The sequence below is a fragment of the Merops nubicus genome, unplaced genomic scaffold (assembly GCF_000691845.1).
Source record: "Merops nubicus isolate BGI_N331 unplaced genomic scaffold, ASM69184v1 scaffold4540, whole genome shotgun sequence".
NCBI lineage: Eukaryota > Metazoa > Chordata > Aves > Coraciiformes > Meropidae > Merops > Merops nubicus.
This window is the reverse complement of record NW_008584692.1, coordinates 36297-57806: the sequence shown is the minus strand read 5'-3', so window position 1 is coordinate 57806 and position 21510 is coordinate 36297. Positions and strand designations below refer to the sequence as shown.

The 21510-nt window shown below is 38.3% G+C and overlaps 1 protein-coding gene across 1 annotated transcript in view; it reads right to left on the bottom strand.

Annotated features, from left to right (window-relative positions):
- The window catches only part of NAA16 (N(alpha)-acetyltransferase 16, NatA auxiliary subunit), a 57284-nt gene that overhangs the window by 13638 nt on the left and 22136 nt on the right, over nucleotides 1-21510 (bottom strand). The window contains exon 8 of the mRNA XM_008944903.1: nucleotides 20327-20433. Coding sequence (XP_008943151.1) covers nucleotides 20327-20433 — 107 coding nt within the window. The remainder of the gene's footprint in view (nucleotides 1-20326; nucleotides 20434-21510) is intronic.

The window sequence follows — 21510 nt, the reverse complement described above, 5'->3', positions numbered from 1 at the left end:
TATCTGGCAGAGGTTTGAGCCCCTACCTTTTGAATTACTAAGAATGTGTTTAGTATTATTTGCACTGTTCTTCTCAAAGGCAAACAACCAAAAGGGAAAGTTTGAATACTGCTACTGAGATACAGTTTCTATGTGCATCTAAGCTTTATAAGAGAACAAGAAAATATGCTACTGAACCATAGATACAGATTCAACAGTTGTCTTCAATAAAGAAAATTTAGTTATGCAGTAATGCGGAAGAATCTTCAGGCAAATCCCAGAAATACTTTAGAAAGATGTGTTCTAGTACGTTCTTTTATTAAAAGATTTAACTGTTACAAAACTCATACATGCATTTACACACTTGAGACCCAGGCAAGGGGTATGCTATCTTGCCTTTAACACCATCAGCCATGAAACAGATGCAGAACAGCAGAAAAGAGTAAAAAGACAGTAGGCAGGAACAAAATCATGCATTATTTGGCACAAATATGTGCAGAGTGACATTTAAGTCACTAAAACGGCCCATCATCAACATGCATCAAATTGATCACTTCTGAGACTTGCCACATGGTAGGAGACACACGCTTTAGAACTAAACTATTTTGCCTGCTTCCATTTGGAATGCCTAATAATTACATATACCAGAAGCTAAGTATCTGCATGCCCGGGTCTCTTTTTTTTTGTGGGGTTCAACCTCACCCTCTGTGTCAAATCTACAAATTTCTGAAATTTCAGTGTCTCAAGTTGTACCTTGTTCTTTCAAACAGAATTTAATGAATGCTACAAGTTTGAAATCTGCCACAGAGCTGGATATTTTTTCATGTGGAAACAACTCTGGCTAATCCCTTTCATAACCTTCCACACACGGCTAGAGAAGAAAAGTTAGCCAACAGTTCTTCACCTTCCAGAAGATGACCTTCTGGGGTAGTTACTTCTCAGTAATTAGAGTACATTAAGAAAAAAAATAAAAATTCACAAGAATCCCACCTATTCTGATTCACTTGTCTCAGAAAGCTCTTAAACTGAACTGCAAGAAGGATGATGTAGAAGGACCATTCTATATCCAAAAGCCTTCCAGTTTTAGTACTTAGACTGGGGGGGGGGGAAACCAAAAAAACATAAAAGCTGAAAATGTGGGTGCTTCTTATTCCCCATCTACATAAACATGAGCTCGCACAAACACAGACCTCTTCTGACACACCCCATCTTGAAGCATTATATAAAACCTTCGATTGCAGGAAAAAGACTTGTAACATCCAGGAATCAGGACTGCCTTGGCGCTGCTGAACAAGTATCTTCCAAATAGCAGCATGAAAAAAGTTCAAACACTAACTGTATTTTGACACTAATACCAGCTATATCCTTTATGTGCATTCCCTTCATTTCAGAGGCAGCTGTTGCCTGCAGCTTTACTTTTCTGAACTTCAGTTTGCAGACAATTTTAAAGACAACTGTAGCCCCTCTTGAGAGGGGCAATGGGTTATTGAAACTTTTCTCCCTCTGTCAACTAAGTGAGCAGTTTCACAAAAACTTCTTCTCTAATATTGATAAAGCACTTCTACTTTTCTAGCAAAAAGATATCTACTGCAGAAGAACATGAAAAAGAGAGGGAAAATAGCAGGTAGAAGGGGATATCTTTCATGAACCTTCTCACCTTCCACAGGATGATGGCCTGTGCTAGAAATTAAAACACGATGTTTAAGATGTTCTCAAATCTGGAATCTGAGAGTTTGGCTTAGATGTCAGACAGCTGTATTTTCTTATGATTCAACATTGGTGGTCCTCACCACTGTGAAGCTTGATTTCTCAGCTGGTTCTGAAGATGTAAAGTGGGAGACAGACTGCAAAAACCAGCCAGCAAAGGCAGTATTTCTACATGTTGTCTTTTCACTTAAGGTGAAAGGATGCATACAGGATAGAAAAAAAAAAAAAAGAAGAGCGTGTGGTTCCTGCTTTTCAAAGAAAGGTTATGCTAGCTGTCCTTGAAACTTGGAATTGAACACCCTTTCTTCTCAAACAGAGAAGGCTCCGCAGTAGTTTATTTCCTGAAGAAAACTTGTTCCTTGCAGGTAGTGTGCACAGTGCTGACAAGAGTGGCTCTGCAGATCACAGAAATTCATCCTGAAGCACCACATGATTTGCTGTCAACCAATCAAGCATCTCTGAACCAGATGAGTACTTATTTGAAGAATTGACTCCTAAAGATGAAAAATTCCACTTTAATAGCAGAAAAGTATGTCTCAAAGCTGAACAGTTCAAATTCTTTGTTTTCGTTTCAAAGTACAATGGAATTTTGACAGTACTGCCAGTAGTGGTACTTGAACAAAGCTTTCTGGTTCCCCGAGTAAGAACAGCATTCCTTATTCAGAAGGATGGGGTGTAGTTGAGTTTGTGACACCACTTTTCCAACACAGCAGAAGAGGCATCCACTAGACTCAGTAAGAATCCTTACGCCTGTGCAAGAAACTGAAAAACATTTGTATTTTTCAAAATCTCTAGAAACCATTTGCAAGTTGTTTTACTATGGAAGTACCCAAGGGGAATTGCTGCTGTGCAACTTCAAAACACATCTCATCATCATCTAGAAAAGATGGGATACCTATAAGACTGAATGACAAACTAAGCCTTGCAACAGCAACCCTGGAAAAGTGTTTTCCCTAGGCCAAAAGTAAACCACGCATTAACAGATAAGTAAACCATGTCGACATTAACAGATAAGCCCTTGTGGCCAAATTATTAGGAGTATCTTTCACAAGACAGAAAGAAGTATCCAGTACATACCCTGAAACAATATTCTAAATGCCTCATGGGAAATGGAGAAGCAACAACAAAAACAGTCAGTGCTATGTCAACACTTGAAGTCTTCACTACAAGGAGATGTTATCTAAGAGAGAGATAAGAAGGTGCTTACAATGGGCAGAAGCAGTATCAATGGACCCTGAAAAATATTTATGAACTTAGTACCGAATAAGACAGAAGAAACCAGAAAGCAGTTCCTGGCTAAGGGTTCTGGAGAAGGCCTTTGATGACACCATTTTGAACAGGGCTTGCAGCTGGTCTGTGGCACACAACAACAGCATGAAACCACCTCTTTTTTGGGTTGTCTCCACTATCAGTCTATTTTCAAGAAAGTGGTGAACATTCACTCACACACACACACCCCACCAGTCAACGCCACAGAGCTCAACCCACAAAATAAAGAAGAGTTGGTTCCTTACTTTTTTTTTTTTTTGATGCTGTGGTCTCACACCATTCTAAACAGAACCTTCCTCAGAAACAACACTGAAAAGAGCTCTAACACAATGATGGCATAAGCAAGAACATCTTCCGAAGTACTATTTCTTGAATAATGCCATTTCGAAACTCCCTTTGCCCACAGAGGCACCTTCACACCCTCCCTGAAAAGGGCTGCTTGATTACTTGTGATGGACGAGACAGACATACAGCTTGGCAAGGAATCTACACCTCCCTTCTCTAGGTCCCCAGAGACACTGTACAGAAGGACCCTGGGTTCAGAGCCAGTTAAGCTTTGCCTACGTGGTAAGCCCGCCACCTTAAGTCCTCCCCTCTACAAATCTGAATGCTTAGATGTGGACTTTCAGGCCTGGAAAGTATTTATGAATGGTAGCAGAGACACACTGATGATCTACTGTATCTAGCATGGCCCCATCACATGATTCCATCCGGGGCACTCTGACCATACCTTTCTGGATGGAAATACTGATGGGAAGGAAGTTTCAAATAAAGAAGCTGCTAATAGAGAAGAAAAAAAGCTCATAAATTCAATTATCCACATCAGAGAGGAAAAAAGAGCAGAGGGGGGGAAAGGGCAGCTCCACATAGAAGAAAGATTTTACTACAGCCTAATGAAGACAAGAAGCATCTTCATCTATAGCCAAGAAGTGACTGGCATGAATTGAGATGTGCTTTTTATTGAGGCAGCAAAGAACAGAGCATGCCAAACATGAGCCAGCTGGCACATTTTCACTGAACAAAAGGTCTGAGTTCAGGCTCTTCCAGTATCCACACAGGAAGGTGTATACAAGCAGCCACCTAAAGAAGTTCCATTTCCTAAAGCTTACTACAAATTTAACTAAAAGAGTATCAAAGATCACAACATTTATAAGCTTACACAGTTCACATAAGAACCAAAAAACCTCTTCAGCAAGGCTTACACTGGTTGATCTAATGTGGTTTTTTTTTGTTTGTTTGTTTTTGTTTTTGTTTTTTCAAACCAATGTTCCTCCATTATTTAAAAAGTGTCCCATCTGGCTACTTTGAAACACAAAATTTATCAGTGTAAAAATGTGTAGGGTATGCAAATGAATGAATATCCCCATTTTTACTCAAGGCAGCTATGCACTAATTTATTTGCAACAATTCCCCAACAATGCACTTGAAAAGTTTCTGCTCCATGACTGGTTACACAGCTGAAACGGATTTACCCCACCCAATGAGGTATGAAACAGAACAAGACCAGAGACTATTCAAATAAATCACTCCATTTGTGAAAGGCTACTCTGCCTCACACGGACAGTTTCCATTGCTTACACTTTAGTATACGACTAACATCTGAACGCAATTAAAAAAAATAATCAATTAAAAAAATTATTACCTCATGCTATGAAAGCAGAAACAGGAAAACATGACACGCAGCCTTCTACTTAACACAGATGTCCTTAAATTTCTTATATAACTTTAACATATACAGATGCCAAGTTTGTTTCTGTAAGAAGCTTTACCATTTTGTGTAACACCCCAGGAAAGTGTTGCTTTGAAACTAACAGCTCAGATGTAGGTGCATCTATATCCTTAATTTCATTGATCCATCAGTACTCACTCCTTGCTCCCCTAAGAAAAGCACCCTCACATGCGTGCATATGCTCATGTGTACGCAGGGCAAGACAAAAAAAAAATCTGTCACTTGCTGTAAAACAGACATCCAAAAAGAAGTTCCACTGTCGCTTTAAGGTGACTTAAATAAGAATCAACCGCCAAAAAAATAATTAGTGGGTTTTCCTTCATGTCTTCTGGTTTGCTAAGCAGGTGCACAGAACCTTGTACCCCTTTTCAGGGAAATCTGGGTCTGCTACAGGCAGCTCCAAGTACCCGTAAAAACACCTTCACGGCCCACTTGCAACTGGCCATCTTGACCCCTGGTATCACGGGAAGTCACTAGCGTCAGCACTTCTCGGTGTGTGGTGGGTAAGCAGACAACTCTCAGGAATTTCACCGAAGAGCTACTCTTGTATAAGGGCTGGCTAGCCATAAAGCATTAACATAATGCAGTACTTCCTTTAAAACAAAACCAAATAAAAAGCAAAACGCTTTCAAACCCCACAACCCTGCAAAATGCTAACTTTTCTTTGTTCCCTGACCATCTCAAGAATCAGTTACACGTTTTGTAAGTACTGGAGAATATAAAGTATGTTTCTTTAGAGCTGATCTACACTCGAAGTAGTTCACACATTGTGGTTTATTGTGTATTTTTATGGAAAGAATGAGGAAAAAGGGTTTGACTAGCTTTTAGATTTTTCCTTACAACTAAATACCTTCATTTATGACTTGTAATGAGCTTCAAACACACCATACATCCAACGCAGTGTCAGACACAGAATTTAAAATTTCCTAAGATTCACGCATCGCTGGAACTCCTTTTTGCCCTGGTTTAGGTCTGGAGGTGTGCTTTATGATACACATCACTGCTAATAAACCCCATCTTTCTGAGCAGTACAGCTGCGTTGTACTGAATCGGTGTGTAATCTGTACACACTTGACTAAATACACTCTTAGCATCTCAGGAGAAGGCCAGCTTGCTGTGTAAGTGAAGATAACTGTAGCTGTCCATTGCTGCTAGCACTGCTAACAGCTACTTCTGAAACAAAACAAGGGATACTTTTTTCTAGCATCAATAGCACCGAGGAACACACAGGCTATTTGAAATACTAAACGCCAGAAGAAGCTTCCTCCATTTATCTATTGAGTTTAGTTTGTATTTGTGATTTAAAAGTATCTCATAACATGGAATTCTGTACACTTTTGCAACAGCATCATTTCTTTTTTAGGGTATGCTACATACAAGCATAATGAATTGAGAAGTTTATAGCACAAGTAGCATTTGATAAACACTAAAACTGTTTTGTCCTTTTGACTGAGCCATGCAGTATTTCCAGTGAGATGTAACTGCATTAACCATTTTTTTCAAACAGCTGCACTGGAAACATTTTGTCCCCTCTGTAACAGGCATTGATTGCACTTATGAGTTATTCTTAGAGGAGAGAACTCTCAGCTACGAGAAAGCTGATCAGTCCACCAGCTTCCAGAGAGCGGACTACTCAGGCAGGCTAGCAAAAGAGTCACAAGAATAACACTCTTTATTAAAGAATTTACTGCTGCTTTGGAAAGCTCTACCATACGTACGTTCACACATTGCAAGAACAACTGCACAGGCTCCTTTGCAGCTGCGCAATAGTATTAGAAGTACATCAGTCTCACGTTAAAACAGATTTTAAGTAGGGTCTATATAAACAAAAGAGCTAGCTGTGAATTTTTTCTTCAAATATAGCAATCCGAGTATTAAAACAACTCCTTATAAGTTATTTTAAAAGCAACACTCCTTGAATATCTTTATAAACAAACTGTTATGGCATCTATTTGGGCTAGAAAAATGTAGGATTCAGCCAAACATGAAAATGAGGTCTTAACTTGGAGATTGCTGTGAACTGTCAGAAGTGCTCAAATCTTTTCCATAAAATGTAGCGTCTTTCCACTCAGAAACTAATGAAAGTATGACTAAATTTTTCAAATTCAGCTACACATCTAGCTATGTAATTAATAAAAAGTTTAACTTCCCTTAAAAACAGAAGGAAAGTTCAATTAAAATGTGTATCGACTATAGGTGCAGCAAATATACCACCTATAGTAAAGCTATAGAGAACACTTTAAAGGACAAACATTAGTGTTCAACTGTATCATAAATATTAACTGATTTAACTAGAATATTCATACCAGATTTCTATGTAGGCTATCCTTTTTGGAAGTGAATGTTAACACAGATTAGCTGTTGACAAAACTGTCAATGAGGAGTTACACAATTTGGAAAACTTCTGTGCAGGAACCTAGAATTCAGGAGGATGCCAACATCACAGTCAGAACAGACTTGTCTTATGAACACAGTCACAGCAGTCAAGCTGTAAAATGTACAATGAAATTAAAAACCTAGGGACTGCACAGCAGATTATTAAAGGCTGGAATTTAACATTTCTTCTGATTCTACACTTCCACCCATCTTACACTGTATTTTCAAAATAAGCTGTAGAAATTTAACATGCCAGTTTACTACTGAAGTCTGCATCTAATTTAGATGAGTCTACTCATTCATCTGCTATTTCCAATTACAGAGAGAGACCTCTAGAAAAAGCACACTGCTTAAATGTATTAGACATCTTTCATCTAGAAATCAGCCCAAAAAGGATAAACAGACTATAAATTGATTTTCCCCAGACATATGGTTACAGATGTAATGGAGCTGTATGAAACACTCTTACAGTTAGCCATAAATCAGAAAGTTGTGCTAGAACACTTCATACAGAGGATCTGAAGCTTACAATTGTTTTAATTCACTCCACTCCAAATTTATCTACACTTAAAAGTGAACTACAAAGAACTGATAAGTTAAAACCACCAATATTTTATTGATATTGCTGTAGTATAGAAGTAGAACAACACAAATGCAGAAATAACTGGCTAGTTCAGACTTATTATCCTACAAGCAGTCATGTATCTGGATTATAATAGAATCATTAAGGTTGGAAAAGACCTCGAAGATCATCATGTCCAACCATCACTCAACACTACCATAACCATTAAACCATGTCCCCAAGTGCCACATCTACACATTTAACACCTCCAGGGATGGTGACTCCACCGCCTCCCTGGGCGGCCTGTTCCAAAATCTCATCACTCTTTCAGGAAATAAATTGTTCTTAATATCCAATCTAAACCTCCCACGGCACAATTTAATCACATTACACTAAAGATAAGAGGTCTTAAGGCACAAATCAAGGAGATATTCTAGAGCAACAGAAATACAGAGCCAAGCAACATGATATAAAGTATTTTGTTACACATTTTTTTTCCTGGAGTGCTTGCCTCATTCAACATACACCAGAGAATGAATGCAATACAGAAGAAATGGAATAATGCTCTATGAAAGCATTGACATACACAAAGCAGATTTTTGCTTTCATTTTCATATCGCCTTAAAACACCCAGAAACAGATTTTCTAATACACTGAGCATTCCACATCAACTAAGGTCAGTGAATGCTTCTAAACAGAAACATCTCTGAAACTAACTCCCGGACTCTATGATCAATTCCTGCAGAATTTGGCCTTGACATTTTATTGCCTGTTTTAAGAGTGTGAAGTATGGATAATACTACTGTAATGTGTCAAGACTAATAACTTGTGAGAAGTGGCATGAGCCACAGCATATGACAAGGGCTGAACAAAAAAAATCTGCATTATACCACAGTATGTAAACACATTCAGGAAAATAGTATTCCTCACTTTAGAGCACTTAACTTTTCAGTTTTACCACTACTTCTAATGATCCAGTCATAAAACTGTTGACCAATACAGTAAGTTAACAAGAGCAGTACAAGCTTGTACTGAAAGTTTTAAGACACTCACAAGAATACAAATTCAGAGTAAACCAATGCTCTGAGACATCACTGTGGTCATCACACATCTAATTTCACGAGCAACTGGTTTTTTTGGAAGCTTTTGGACAAATTTGGGAATTGACAAGAGAAACCAAATAAGTATGAATAGAGCATTACTAGAAGCAACTACAAGCAGAAGTACTGAAATAATTTCTTTTAAGTCTTCAGATGGGTATTTGGAGCAGTTATTCTCAATGTAGACCACTTGAACTAAAAAAACCTCTCTTGGTAAAGCAGTTCTTAAGTCAGCTGCTACACCTGTTAGTTCTTGGCTTGTAGGTTACCTCAGGGACCCAAATTGTCAGCCATCAGTGTGTTTTATACCACCCACTCTCATTATAGAGTAGAAGCATCCTATCCTGGCCGTACCTACAATAAAGGTTCTCATCCTCCTCCTTCCTCCACTTACTTTGAAACTCCTTAAGGTATTGTTACATAGCAGAAACATTATCTTCTGCTGTGAATATCAGCTGCTAACCTGAGCAAGTCCACTTACCAGATAACTCCTCCTGAAATTTCAAACACAGAGACATTGCCTTCTAAAATTTGAACTGGTGAAGTCATTATGGACAAGGGATAATAATAAGATCCTTGATTGATCTTGGAGTTATTTCTTATTAAAACGTAGAGACATTCCTAGTGGAACTACTGTTTTGCATTTCCTTATGTAATCCACTAATAGTTCACAGAGGGTATCTAACTACAAAACCAATTGCAACTTGCTTTGAATTCCTTTAGCTTTCCACGTCAAGAGGGGAAAATGCCTTCTTTCCAAAAAGGATTAAAGAAAGATCTTCACTGTAGACAGCCTACCTTCCTGTGTAGACAGTCTTACACCTTTTTTTGAGACTGTTGTTTCTGGTGTTTCTTCCAGTCAGACATTTTCTCTCATCCAGTATTTCCTCACAGTCTCCATGTTTTTAGTTACTCAGAAAAAGGGCACATGTGCACTAATGTCGAGCTTCAATGGAATGAACCGACGCACCTGCAACACAATCGACGCAAACCTTGATGTTGACTAATTGAAGATCTTCACTCCTCGGACTTTTATCTCATGGATATAGAGATCAGCATGTATGTGGAACCAAAGAGTACTTCTCAATATTGCTCAAGTACAAAGAGTACTTTATGGGGGAGGTGGGAATAGCATTTTGAGAGCTCTCTTGTAAGGAACAAAAAAAATTAGGCTGTTCACAGTTATTTCTAATAGATCTGGAGAGTAGCTTATACAACGTGAGAATTACTACAGCCCATGCAATTGCTTTTACTCCAGGTTATCAGCTTCCAGCAGAAACATTCTGGCAAAAGCCAAAGCTAGCCACCCTGAGCAGTAACTTTCATGAAGGACAAAACTCATAATAATGCAGTGGCACTCCTAAACAGAAGTTTTTGTTTCTTGAATGTGTCAAAGACAGGAGTTTCTTCCCAACAGAATGTGTTGTGCTGTGTGAATTTTATTCAAGAACATTTAAAGAGCTACGCATACTTGTTATTTATAAATTAAAAGAAGCCCGATAAAACAAATTTAATAACTCTCCATGCTACGTAACCAGCTTTTTAAATTAAAGGTTTACCATTATAGAAAATTCAAGGAGAACAGCTGCTTTGCTGGCACCCCTTTTTAATAACAACAAACTTCAGAAACTAAAGCATTAAGAAAAGCACAAAAACTACAAAACCACTTGTAGCATAAAAGAGGAAGAGCCCAGTAGCTAGGCAGTAAGTCTCCTATGCCAAAGAAAAGGATTAAGACACCCATATCCATGTATTTTATGTACATACAATGGTATTTTCCTTTTAATGTTCCACGTTTCCTAGCAAGTACACAGAACATACAGTCACATTTCAAACCCTCTTTTATATAGTAGTACTTTCAAGTGGTTATTCCAAAAGGCTCCACAAATCATGAAAATGAAACTTCTCATGCTGTTTTAGAAGTATCAACCATAAGTAAAAAATTCCACTATACCACCATTTTTAAAGCCCTGTTTTGTTTAGATAACATTGCAAAGTTCTAAAAGCAGAATATCTTGTTAGTATAAAACCCTAAAACACAAACCTACAGGTTTCCTTATGTAGGATAAAGCTGCCTTTTTGTTACAGCCTCCCCTGCTATCCTCCCACATATCTTACCTGCTTAGAATTAACTCTTCTTAGTCATCTGCAGTTCTTAGTACTTAGTCCACGGTTAAAGTGACAAAGACAACAAATTCACTTTAAAATAAAAGTTCCCTCCACAGTATGCTCAGTAATTGGTGATTTCGTAGTTTAGTATTTTATGGCAAGATCAAGAAAAATCAAGTGAATAAATCTCCAAAGGCAGCATGAGAAGTGCATGTGCTGAATAAGGCCTTTAAAATGTGATTTTTTTTCTAAATCATGTGGAAGGATCTTTCAAATAAGGAGAGCTAGTGTTTATTTTCACAAGTTCTATCCAATCATCTTTTAGAGACTGCCACTGAAGAAATAGTTTGTTGAGCAGCTGCACTTTTAACTACATAGTGCAATATATTAAGAAAATAAAAAATGAGTATAAATTTAAAGCTGCACAGATCCAGAAACCTGTACTCAAACACCTGCGCTGTTCCTTCAGTAGAAGTGGCCACTGAAGGACAAGGGTGGAATGGACAATGGGGAATGTGAACCACTCTGTCCATGAGTCAAGGCCCTCACATAATCCATTATGAGCTGCGTGACACAGCTGGGAGTCCGTTCCCCGAGCAGCAGCATCTCTTGGAGTCCTACAAATTCTGTGCTTGTTCTCACCTTCAACACACAAAGCATACAAAGATCATGAACTTCTCTATAACAAATTAAAACTTCAGGATGAAGATGACAGATCATGGGGCTTGTCACCTCTCACAGAGCAGGTTACTTTAGGGTAAAGTTACTTTATCTTTAATTGCATGCATTGCAGTTGTCACTTTAGAGTATGGGCAGGCAATAGGCACTTGGGATGGTGAATATAAGCAACAGTCGTTAAAAACTAATCTCCAAAACACAGCATCTCATTTAAAGCCTAGCACATGACATTTATCAAGCATTAATTAAAGACAGCAGCTCCACTGAGCACCTCCCAACAATTGCATGTTAACACAGTAAGTCAAGAGTAGGAGCACAGTACACTGACCCCACCACGGTGTCAAACCCTGCCGTGTAACATTACAGATATCAGCAAGTTTGCCGGAACAAACTGTCTCCATCAGCAGGCAACTACTCAAGGTGAACACAAGCTATTTCACCTGAGCAATAACCTTGGTGCAATTATGCCTTTACTAGAATTTTACTAGTATATCTTTCTGTTTTTCCTTCACCAACTAGACGAAGGCAAACTCAACTTCAGTGGACACCTACATCAACAGCTCAGCCAAGTGACTGCTGATTTCTAAGAAGGTGGAACTATTCTTTATACAGCTCTTCCTCTTTACTTCAGAACACATGCAGATGACCACTGACAAAACACCAAACACACAACTACTACAGCACCTATTAGAATTTGCAACATGGACCGCCACAGAAATCAAGAGGGATACCATAAGTGCCCCTTAGAGAGCTCCAAAAATCAAGAATGATGGAGGACTGTACTGAAACAATTATTAAACCCCTTCCTATCTACAGATAGCACTCTCAGCCTAACACTATCTCATTCTTGAATAAACAACCTGTTCTTTTGCCAAGTGCCTACCCTGAAGCAGCAGCTTCACTTGACATGTGGTAAACCACACACATACTCTCATTTAACCATTTAACTACAAGTCTGCAGTTTTTCACTTGTATTTAGGTGAATCCAGTTCTAAGAGGCAGATTCTGTGACAAATGCCTCTTTTTGCCCTTTTTTGAATGACCTGAGAAGGGAGAAGCAACAAATTCTAGGATCTGACCAGAAGGGCTATGCTGGCAAACAAACACAAAAATCACAGCTAAAGATTCCAAATGACAGTGTCAGGAGTAGGGATTGCCACGCCTCTGTGTATCAGCACATCCAGCTCCATTCTGCCTTTCTGCACTGCTTGCTGTAGCAGCTCGGCCTTGCCAGACTTGCACATAACACACTTGTCCCAGCACGAGGCTCCAGTTGCAGACTACCCTGCTGGCAAGGAAGTCAGTGGCTACAAGCTGATGACAGACTTCACGGTGAAACCCAGTAAGAAAATACTATCACAGAATCATTGAGGTTGGAAGAGATTGCTACAGACTGCCTAATCCAACTCTCCCTTCACCGAATAGGGTCAGCTGAAGCAGGTTACCCTGGGCTATGTCATCACATTTTGACTGTCTCCAAGGATGACAACCCCACTACCTCTCTGAACAACCTGTTCTCATGTTTGACAATGCCCATCACAAGTGTCTTTTCTTTTACTCAAATATTCACTTCTATTTTAAGTTGTGTACATAATACTTTGTTCACCAGGCACCAGTGAGGAGCATCTGGCTGTCTTCTTTCACTCTTGCCTTCAGATATTTATACATTTAAGATCCCACTTGAGTCTTCTGTTCTCCAGGCTACACAACCCTAGCTCTCAGCCTCTCCTCGTATGCCAGACTCTCCAGTCCCTTCATCAGCTTGATGGCCTTTCTCTGGACTCTTTCCAGTACATCAGTGTGGTTCTCACACAGGGGAGCCCAGAATTAGACCCGGCACTCCAGATGTGTCTCACCAGGACTGAGGAAAGGAGAAGGATCACCTCCCTCAACCTCGTGGTGGTGCTTTTAACTAATGCAGCCCAAGATGCTGCTGACCTTTGCCACAGGGTACATTGCTGGCTCATGCTAGTCTGATGTCTACCAGAAGACCTAGGTCCTTTTCTGCAAAGCTGCCTTCCAGCTGGTCATTCCCCAGCATACCAGAGCATGGGGCTACTCCTCCTGAGGTGCAGAACTGACATTTTCCTTTGTTAAACTTCCTTTCAGCCAGTTTCTCCAGCCCATCAGGGTCTCTCTGAACAACAGCACTATTCTCCCATGCATCAGCCACTCCTGCAAGTTTTGTATCATCTGCAAGGTTGTTGAGTGTTCCACACAATTGCCCATCAGCAAAGTAATTAACAAAGATGTTACATACTGGTGGCCCCAGCATTAGCCACCTGGGACACTATCTGGACTTCATGCTGCTGATCACAACAGTCAGTTCAGCCAGTTATCAGTCTACCTTGCTGTCTACCAAAAAGAACTTCAGTAGTCTGTTAGAGCAGACCTGTCAAAAGCCTTGCTAAAGTCAAGATAAACAGTATCAACAGCTCTGCCCTTGTGCCTGATGAAACTGATAGCCTTCTGTGACAAAATGACTACTTCAGTGGACGACTTCCCCCTTATAAATCCATCCTACCTACTACCAGCCACACTTTGTCCTTATGTGTCTGGTGATGGCTTCCAGGATTATTTGTTCCATCTGCCTCACAAGAACTGAGATGAAGCTGACTGGCCCATAGCTCCTCAGATCCTCCCTTTTTGTACTTCTTGAAAACAGGAGTAACATGCGCTTTCCTCCAGTCCTGAGGAAACTCCATCCATCACATTGACCTTTCAGAGACTGAGTGGCAGTGCAGTGACACTGACCAGCTTCCTCAGCAGCTGTGGATGCATCCCATCAGGTCCAATGGGCCTGTGCACATCCAATCTGATTAGAAGTTTGTTACCTGATCCTCCTCTAGCAAGATTTATTTAAGAAAGCAATGGAAGTGATACCCACAGGCCCTCAAAAAAAAGCACAGAAGTTCTCTACATTCTGTATAGCTTTGGTACACCAAACCTGCTCCTCATCAACAAGGCTTAGGATTTCCCACAAGTGTTGAGCTTGAAACGAGAATCTCATTAGGAAAGATGACAAAATGCATTATGATGAAAGGTGCGTTGAATGTCTCTGGATTCTGGCGCATGAAGAGTGCCTTTTGTTGGTGTGAGTTTTTTGTTTGTTTGGGGTTTTTTTAGCACAATAGTGAAAGTCATCAGTGAAGTCAACGACAATTGGTATCTTCTGCTTTTCATCGATATGTATCAGGAATCTACTCTGGGCCATGTAAAAGAATAGACAGAAGTATCATTAAGACAGCACTAAGGGCACCAAGCAGGCATCAGCTGAGCAATCCACTGCTATTTTGTTGCACCCAGTCAATGACAGAATGTATGAAGATCCTTTACCTAGAGTCTCCTGATCTCAGAAGTATTTTATCAGAGAAGTGAGCGATACACAGAACACTGGAATAAAAGAATCACCATATTCCACGTTTGTCTTAGTCCTAGCAGATATGGAAAGATGCAGGTCAAGAAGGGAAAAAATCCCCTATTAAATACCTGCCTGGGACATGTCTTCATCCCAGGAAGACTAGCCATATACTGAACCGGCTAATTAAAGGCACAGATTCAACACATGGAGTGTAGGGTTTAAACTGCTGATTTAGTGTAAAAACGACCATGATGGTGTTTTGCCCAGAGTGCCTTCCCTTTCTAAGCAACTCTTCCCTCAGAAGTCTTTCATTTCAGAGCAGTAGGACACTCATGGGGTTACCTCTTGGTGTCTTGAACAATAGCCAGAACCAAGAACATGTTTTAAGAGCAATTGTATGAATAGGAACAGGCTAGTATTTGAGGTGGTGACTGAACTCATAGCCAAGGCACACGTGTTTCCTGTGGAATCTCTCTAATAGTTCCATATTCTAAAAGCTATTTTAAAATCAGGTCTTCTTGAATAAGAGAATGAGAAGTTGCTGGTGTTTGTTTTAATACATGAAACAACATTCAACAGATTGTAGAAACACTTGTAGTCCATTACTTGTATCTTCTCCATCATGGTTTCTTCCTTCAATGTAGCAGCCATACATTAAGGCAGACTACTAATTAAAAATTGATTAATGTAGACTAATTAATGCATGTTCTTCTGAAAACTGAATTTTCTATTTTTCACAGAAAAGAGCACTTTTTTTTCTGAATGACAGATAGCAACTACCTAAGATAAACATCAAAAATATTCTTCTCTTTTATCCATACTTAGGCAAAATCATGCTTCAAAAGACACACTCATTAAATTATTATCCACTCAATCCAACATGCTTGGCTACAGCAAGAAATTTCGCAGTAAAATGGGTGATCTTTATTTTCCCCAGAGAGATACATTTTTTGCACTTTGCTCGTGACTGTGTTGCTATATGTAAAAGCTACTTCACAACGCTTGTTCCATAGGAGAAGAGTTCCTGTGACATTCAGGAGTCCACTGGCTAAACTGGCTGGTTCAGCAATGCAAAGCTGGATAACTGACACACAAAGTCAAACACACTGTCCTTACGAGACATTACGAGATGAGCTGAGACAAACACTGAGCTCAGAAGGCAGCTCTGCTCCTTAACCCTACCAGCCTGTATAGGAAGGTCTCAGCTCTTGTTCAGAGCAGCCATCTCCTTTGCTTTCTCCAACCCTAACAGTTAGGTGGATCCTGGTACAGTACTGTTCACATTTGTGAGCTTCATCTTTTCTGTCACCACACTCACTTTACATGACTTCATCATCACCAAGAGTTTTCATATTTAAAAAAAAAAAAAAACAGGCTGTATTTACAGCATTCCCTGGACACTGCCATATAAAAAAAGAGAAGGAAGACATAGCTAATATTTTCACAACAAACAGTGGCAACTTCAAAAGTCATCAGAAACACAGTGATAAACATTATCTTACTCTGTTTAAAATTATAACAGCCATCAAGAGAGCATTTCATCAAATGATTTCTCTAGTATGTTGTAGGTAAAAAGTATATTTAACTGAAAATCGGCAATGATGGGCAATGATGTTCCACTGAGCATAGTCTATGTAGTATTATAACCTTGGTTTGAGTCAGCCTCTCCAGAATATACAGTAAGACTGACTGACAATCTCCATCATCTTCTAAAAAAAGAGACATCCCCCTGCACCCAAACAGCACTTATTATTTCATTTTTGGTGGGATATTCATTAATTCTCTCTAGAAGCTTGCTCAGTGTTAGTTCCATAGATGGGAAGTACTCAGATACTTTGAGAAAGAATAAGCAGTTCCAAACACACTCCAGTGAAACAGATGGGACACACAGTAGGCACCTTCAAGTTCGGACTTCAAGAACCACAATATAGGTGCCAGTGCTCCCTCTACAATCAATCCAGATCTGCCTACCATATCCAAAAGGAGCCTAGATAGCTCTCCAATTGATCCTATGCAGGAAACGACATACGGTGGTGAGCTGAACCATTCTCTTTGTTCACTGACCTAAAGTCACATCCCTCAATCTGGAACATAAATGTCATTCCTTGACTGTTAAACACATATTCCAGAGAACTTAAAAGACAAACAACCAAACTGAAAGTTTTTGAAATCTGAACACATCTGCCTAATTCACCTACCCCGATAAAATAGAACCAAGAAAGCAGAGCTAAAGGTAACTACACTTCAGGCACCTTTTTATTTGATGGTAGTCATGCCAAATCTTTTAGTTTGTCAGAAGTTAAGCTTTGCATACAAGAACTACACTTTTTTGATTTAATGAAGTACACTGAAAATTATTTCTTTAATTACACTGAAAATTATTTACTTCTGAAAGTAGGAAGGTACAGGAGCCCAATATTCCCTTGATGATAATCTATGCAAAGAAAGTTTAACATTAAAACAACAAAAAGGCTAACTTCTCTGTCTTCAGGATCCTTTATTTAGATAAAGCTTACTGATCTCCAGTCTTGTCTCAGATATCTCAAACAACAAACACTTCAGTCTCCCTAGAGAGTTTTACAAAGATGTAAAAATAGTACCAGAGAAGAATCTTGTCAAGCAATTCTTAAAAATGAGAGTAGCTCAAAGAAGGAAGTTAATGTACATCCGGTCAACTTGTAAATTAAAAATTACTGTGGTGAATTCCTGGTGGATTTGATGACTCATTTGGTGAACAATTTACCTTTTAATCTCCTTAACTCCTTAGAGGATTTTAAAATCAAATCAATCACACTAAAACACTGCTACCTGATCATTAGTTGATCGTCAGAAAACACAGCTGAACTTTAACTCCCTCAACAGACCAAATATCAGAATTTTTCCTACCTTATTTTCTGATGCTACTTTCACAACTTCCACAAGTATAGCAAATCTGGTTTATATCTTTGTCATAGTAATGTGAGAATTGGACAAAAATCATAACTTCCAACCTATAAGAGTTGGAGTCTTTCTAAGCAGCATAAGTACTGAAGAGTCTCCAAAACCTTCCTGAATAGTCTTCACTTTGATCTGGGCAAGCCCTAAAGCTTTGCAGCTCTGTGTACCTGAAGCTGAATTTCACCCAGAACTCAGACTAGAATCTGTTTTTAAATCAGAATATGACAGGAATTTTTATTTAAAACATTTACTATGAAGTATGAACTTACAGAAGTTAGATAAACATTTTCCTGAACTTGTTTGATGAACTTTTGCCTTCTATTCAGCCACCCTTTCTTTCTTTGCCCTCTCCAAAGAGAGGGGACATCAATATTTCCCCCCCTACAATCAGCTACTCTTTACATCACCTTTTAGTCTCCCCACTCAGGTGTGAAAGGTGTTCTTAACACCAAAACATCAAGAGATACTTACTAAGAATAAACCTCATCTTCACTAAGCAAGTAAAGCTATCTTCTTTTCATCATTATTCTTCTGTATTCTTGCAGGTATTGAATTAAGTAATTTACGTTTTCCTCTTCTACATATAAAATATTGCAACACTATTTTTATCATCTGAGTTAAGTACACATAAATAGGAAAATAAAAATAAATATTGCTTATTTCACCTTTTTGTCTGAAACTAGAGTTTATGAAAGATCCTGGACTCGCCTGCAGTTCTAGGAACAAGGAACTTTCTAGCCTTAAATGCCAACTCTTTCCTAAAATCTTCATATCTGTGCCACTTCAAATGCAACTACAGTTCACACTACAAATTACACCTGTTTCCAAAGACATAAATGAGGAAGTGTTCACTCCCAACATGTAGAGAATTCAGTAATTTGTTGGGTACTTTCTAGTAGGTATAAGATGATCCTGACTAAAATCCTTTCTATTTTCAGTCACAATATACCAGTAATTTATATGAGAAGCTAGTATTAAGCATTGACTTAAGACAAGTTATATACCAAAATACAACATTTTTCTGAAAGGCATAGCACACAATTTGCCAAAGTTTTCTGCCCCCTCAGCCCTAAATTTTAGCAATTCTAAAATTAACTGTCAGAGACTAGAATTAAAGTTTTGTCCAAGATTTTTCTGTGATGCTACAGCTACATGAAAACCTAACCAAGTGAAATATGAGAGACCCCTTGTCTCAGTCAAAAAAGGACACAAAAGAAGAGGAAAATGCTTTAGTTAGAAATAAGAAGTTACCAGCACAAACAAATCCAAGCACATTTGGAGATTGTAATTAAAATGCAAATCAAAGGCCTCACATTTTAGGATTAAGTTGTCATTTCATTTGATGCAATGAAGATAACTAGCAGCAAGGCACCTTTCTGGATAAGTCTGCCCCAAAATATGGTATTACCAATTTATTTTTTTACCTATTATGTCAAAAACTATTAAGTGCTAAATATCTTTTCACATGCCAAATGGGTTTATATGCAACTTTTAACTTCAATATTTTCATACTTCAAAAAGCAAGAGCTAAGCTTTTCACTGCACTGACTGTTCTGTCTAGACAGTCAATGTATCATCATTTAAAAATTTTTAATCCAGTTTCAGAAGTTTACACTGAAAAGTATGTATTAGCAAAAGGCACTATAGAAAAGCTTGTACTATACATAGAATTTACTAGCTCGGACAGCTTGCAAAAAGACTTTTACAAAGAGGAGTAATTTTAGTCTAATTAAAGGAATACCCACGACTGGCTGATAAGCTACATCATATATCTAGTTTTTCCAGCTACAAAACCCTGCTCTTTCCTAGTCATGAATGGATTAGAATATCCAGAGTTTTACTGCTTGTAGCAAAGACAACAGCATCTGAATAGACTGACCATTATTATATTTCCTATACATTTTAGGAACATGTTTAAGTTTGACAGCTTATTTTTACCACACCCTACTGACAAGCTTGGAACAAAGAACTACGTTTGAAATGACAGTTCCAAAGTCACAATTTAGCCAAAACTGTGGGATTTTAGAAGTGCAAATACTAAACACTAAAGTTTCAGCTAAAGACTGAAATGAGCAAAAAAGTCTTTGTGGTAAATACTAACATATTAATGAATTCATGCAAATAAAACTGTATGTAAAACAACAGCCAGCTGTGGAATATTTTAAAATCATGACTTCTGGTGACATCATAAACCATAAGCTGAAAGAATCCTGACACACTTGCATTTAAGGTAAGAAAATAAAGTTATTGGTTATTTTTTGATTTTTCAAGAACTTCAGTGCATTCTGCACCAATCCAACTTCAAGTCTTTTGAGATCAACTGCTTACCAAAGTGAAGTTTCATACATACCAAGCATCATCAAGTGATGATTCACATATGACAAAATAGCACATTAAGGAGAAAAATGTCCAACAGTTATTAGTAAGTTACAAGAAAATCTATAGAAAAACACTTAGATACTCTATTAGAAATTCAATGTAGAAGAATTCATTAAAACCAAATAAATACTAAATTTTACCTTTTCTGGATTGTAATATAAAGATTTCAAAGTGGTAAACAAGGGCGGGCAGCCTTTACTGAAGTTAACCCTCAGGAACTTATCCATTAGTTCTCTAAATTTTTCACCTAGAAACAAAAGTGTATTTGGTTATATGTCAGTGATTGCAAGTGTTATATAAAGATAAGTGCTAATTGCTGTGCAACTCTGGATAATAGAGTAAATGAGAAACTGCAGTTAGGAGTTTTCATCTTTCTTGGGTTTTAAGATTAAGATGTAAATATGCTCTGGATAAAAAAATATCGGCATAAAATGCTTAAGTGGCTAGTGTTTAGGAGACTGCTGATGAAGACAGGGTGACAGTCCTCAAAACTATAAAATCTATTAAAAAGAGAAACTATTCAGTACTGGCTACAGAGGATGTAGCAAGGGCAATTTAAACACTGGAAAAAAAATTAGCATGGTAAGAATAAGCACTGGAATGGATTACCTCGGACATCTCATAAAAGCTCCATCATTGGAAATTTTTTTTTATGATTAATTTAGACAAATGTGTGTAAGGAATAGTGCAGATATAAATTATCCTGCTTAGAGGAAGAAGGATGGATGAAATGAACCCTCTACCTCTCTTCTAGTCCTACTTTTTATGAGTGACTTCTGATGACTGAGCTTGAAATGACTGTTTCTGGAATCAGAAATAGAACAGAAGACTGGGTTTCAGAAGGACAAGCATTGTATCAGAATCATCTTTATCAAAATATACCAAAAATCTGATTTATGTTTTCATATAAAATTATAGTACTTGTCACCTTTCTGAGAAATACTGTTTAAAAAAAACAAAAATGTAAGCAAAAAAGGAGGACTTTAAAGAGAAGATATCCAGCCAGGAAAACAGCTGGCTTTCATGTTTTTATTCCTATGATCAAAATACAAAGAAAAGTGGTTGCTTTAAGTTGCTTCAATTTTGGTTTTGTTGGGATTTCTTTTTAATTGGCTTTGATTGCTTTACATAGGGATGAAGCTGCTGCACTTCACTGCCTACTCTGTTGTGGATTTTTCAAAGTCTTTAAACAAGTAGTACACTTCACATAATGCTAACATACACACAAAACTATTCATTATCATCAGCACTCTTACTGAGACTGATAAAAGCAGCTCATGTTCTCACCTTGCTGTACCAAAACTGCTGCTCATAGAAACTCCTA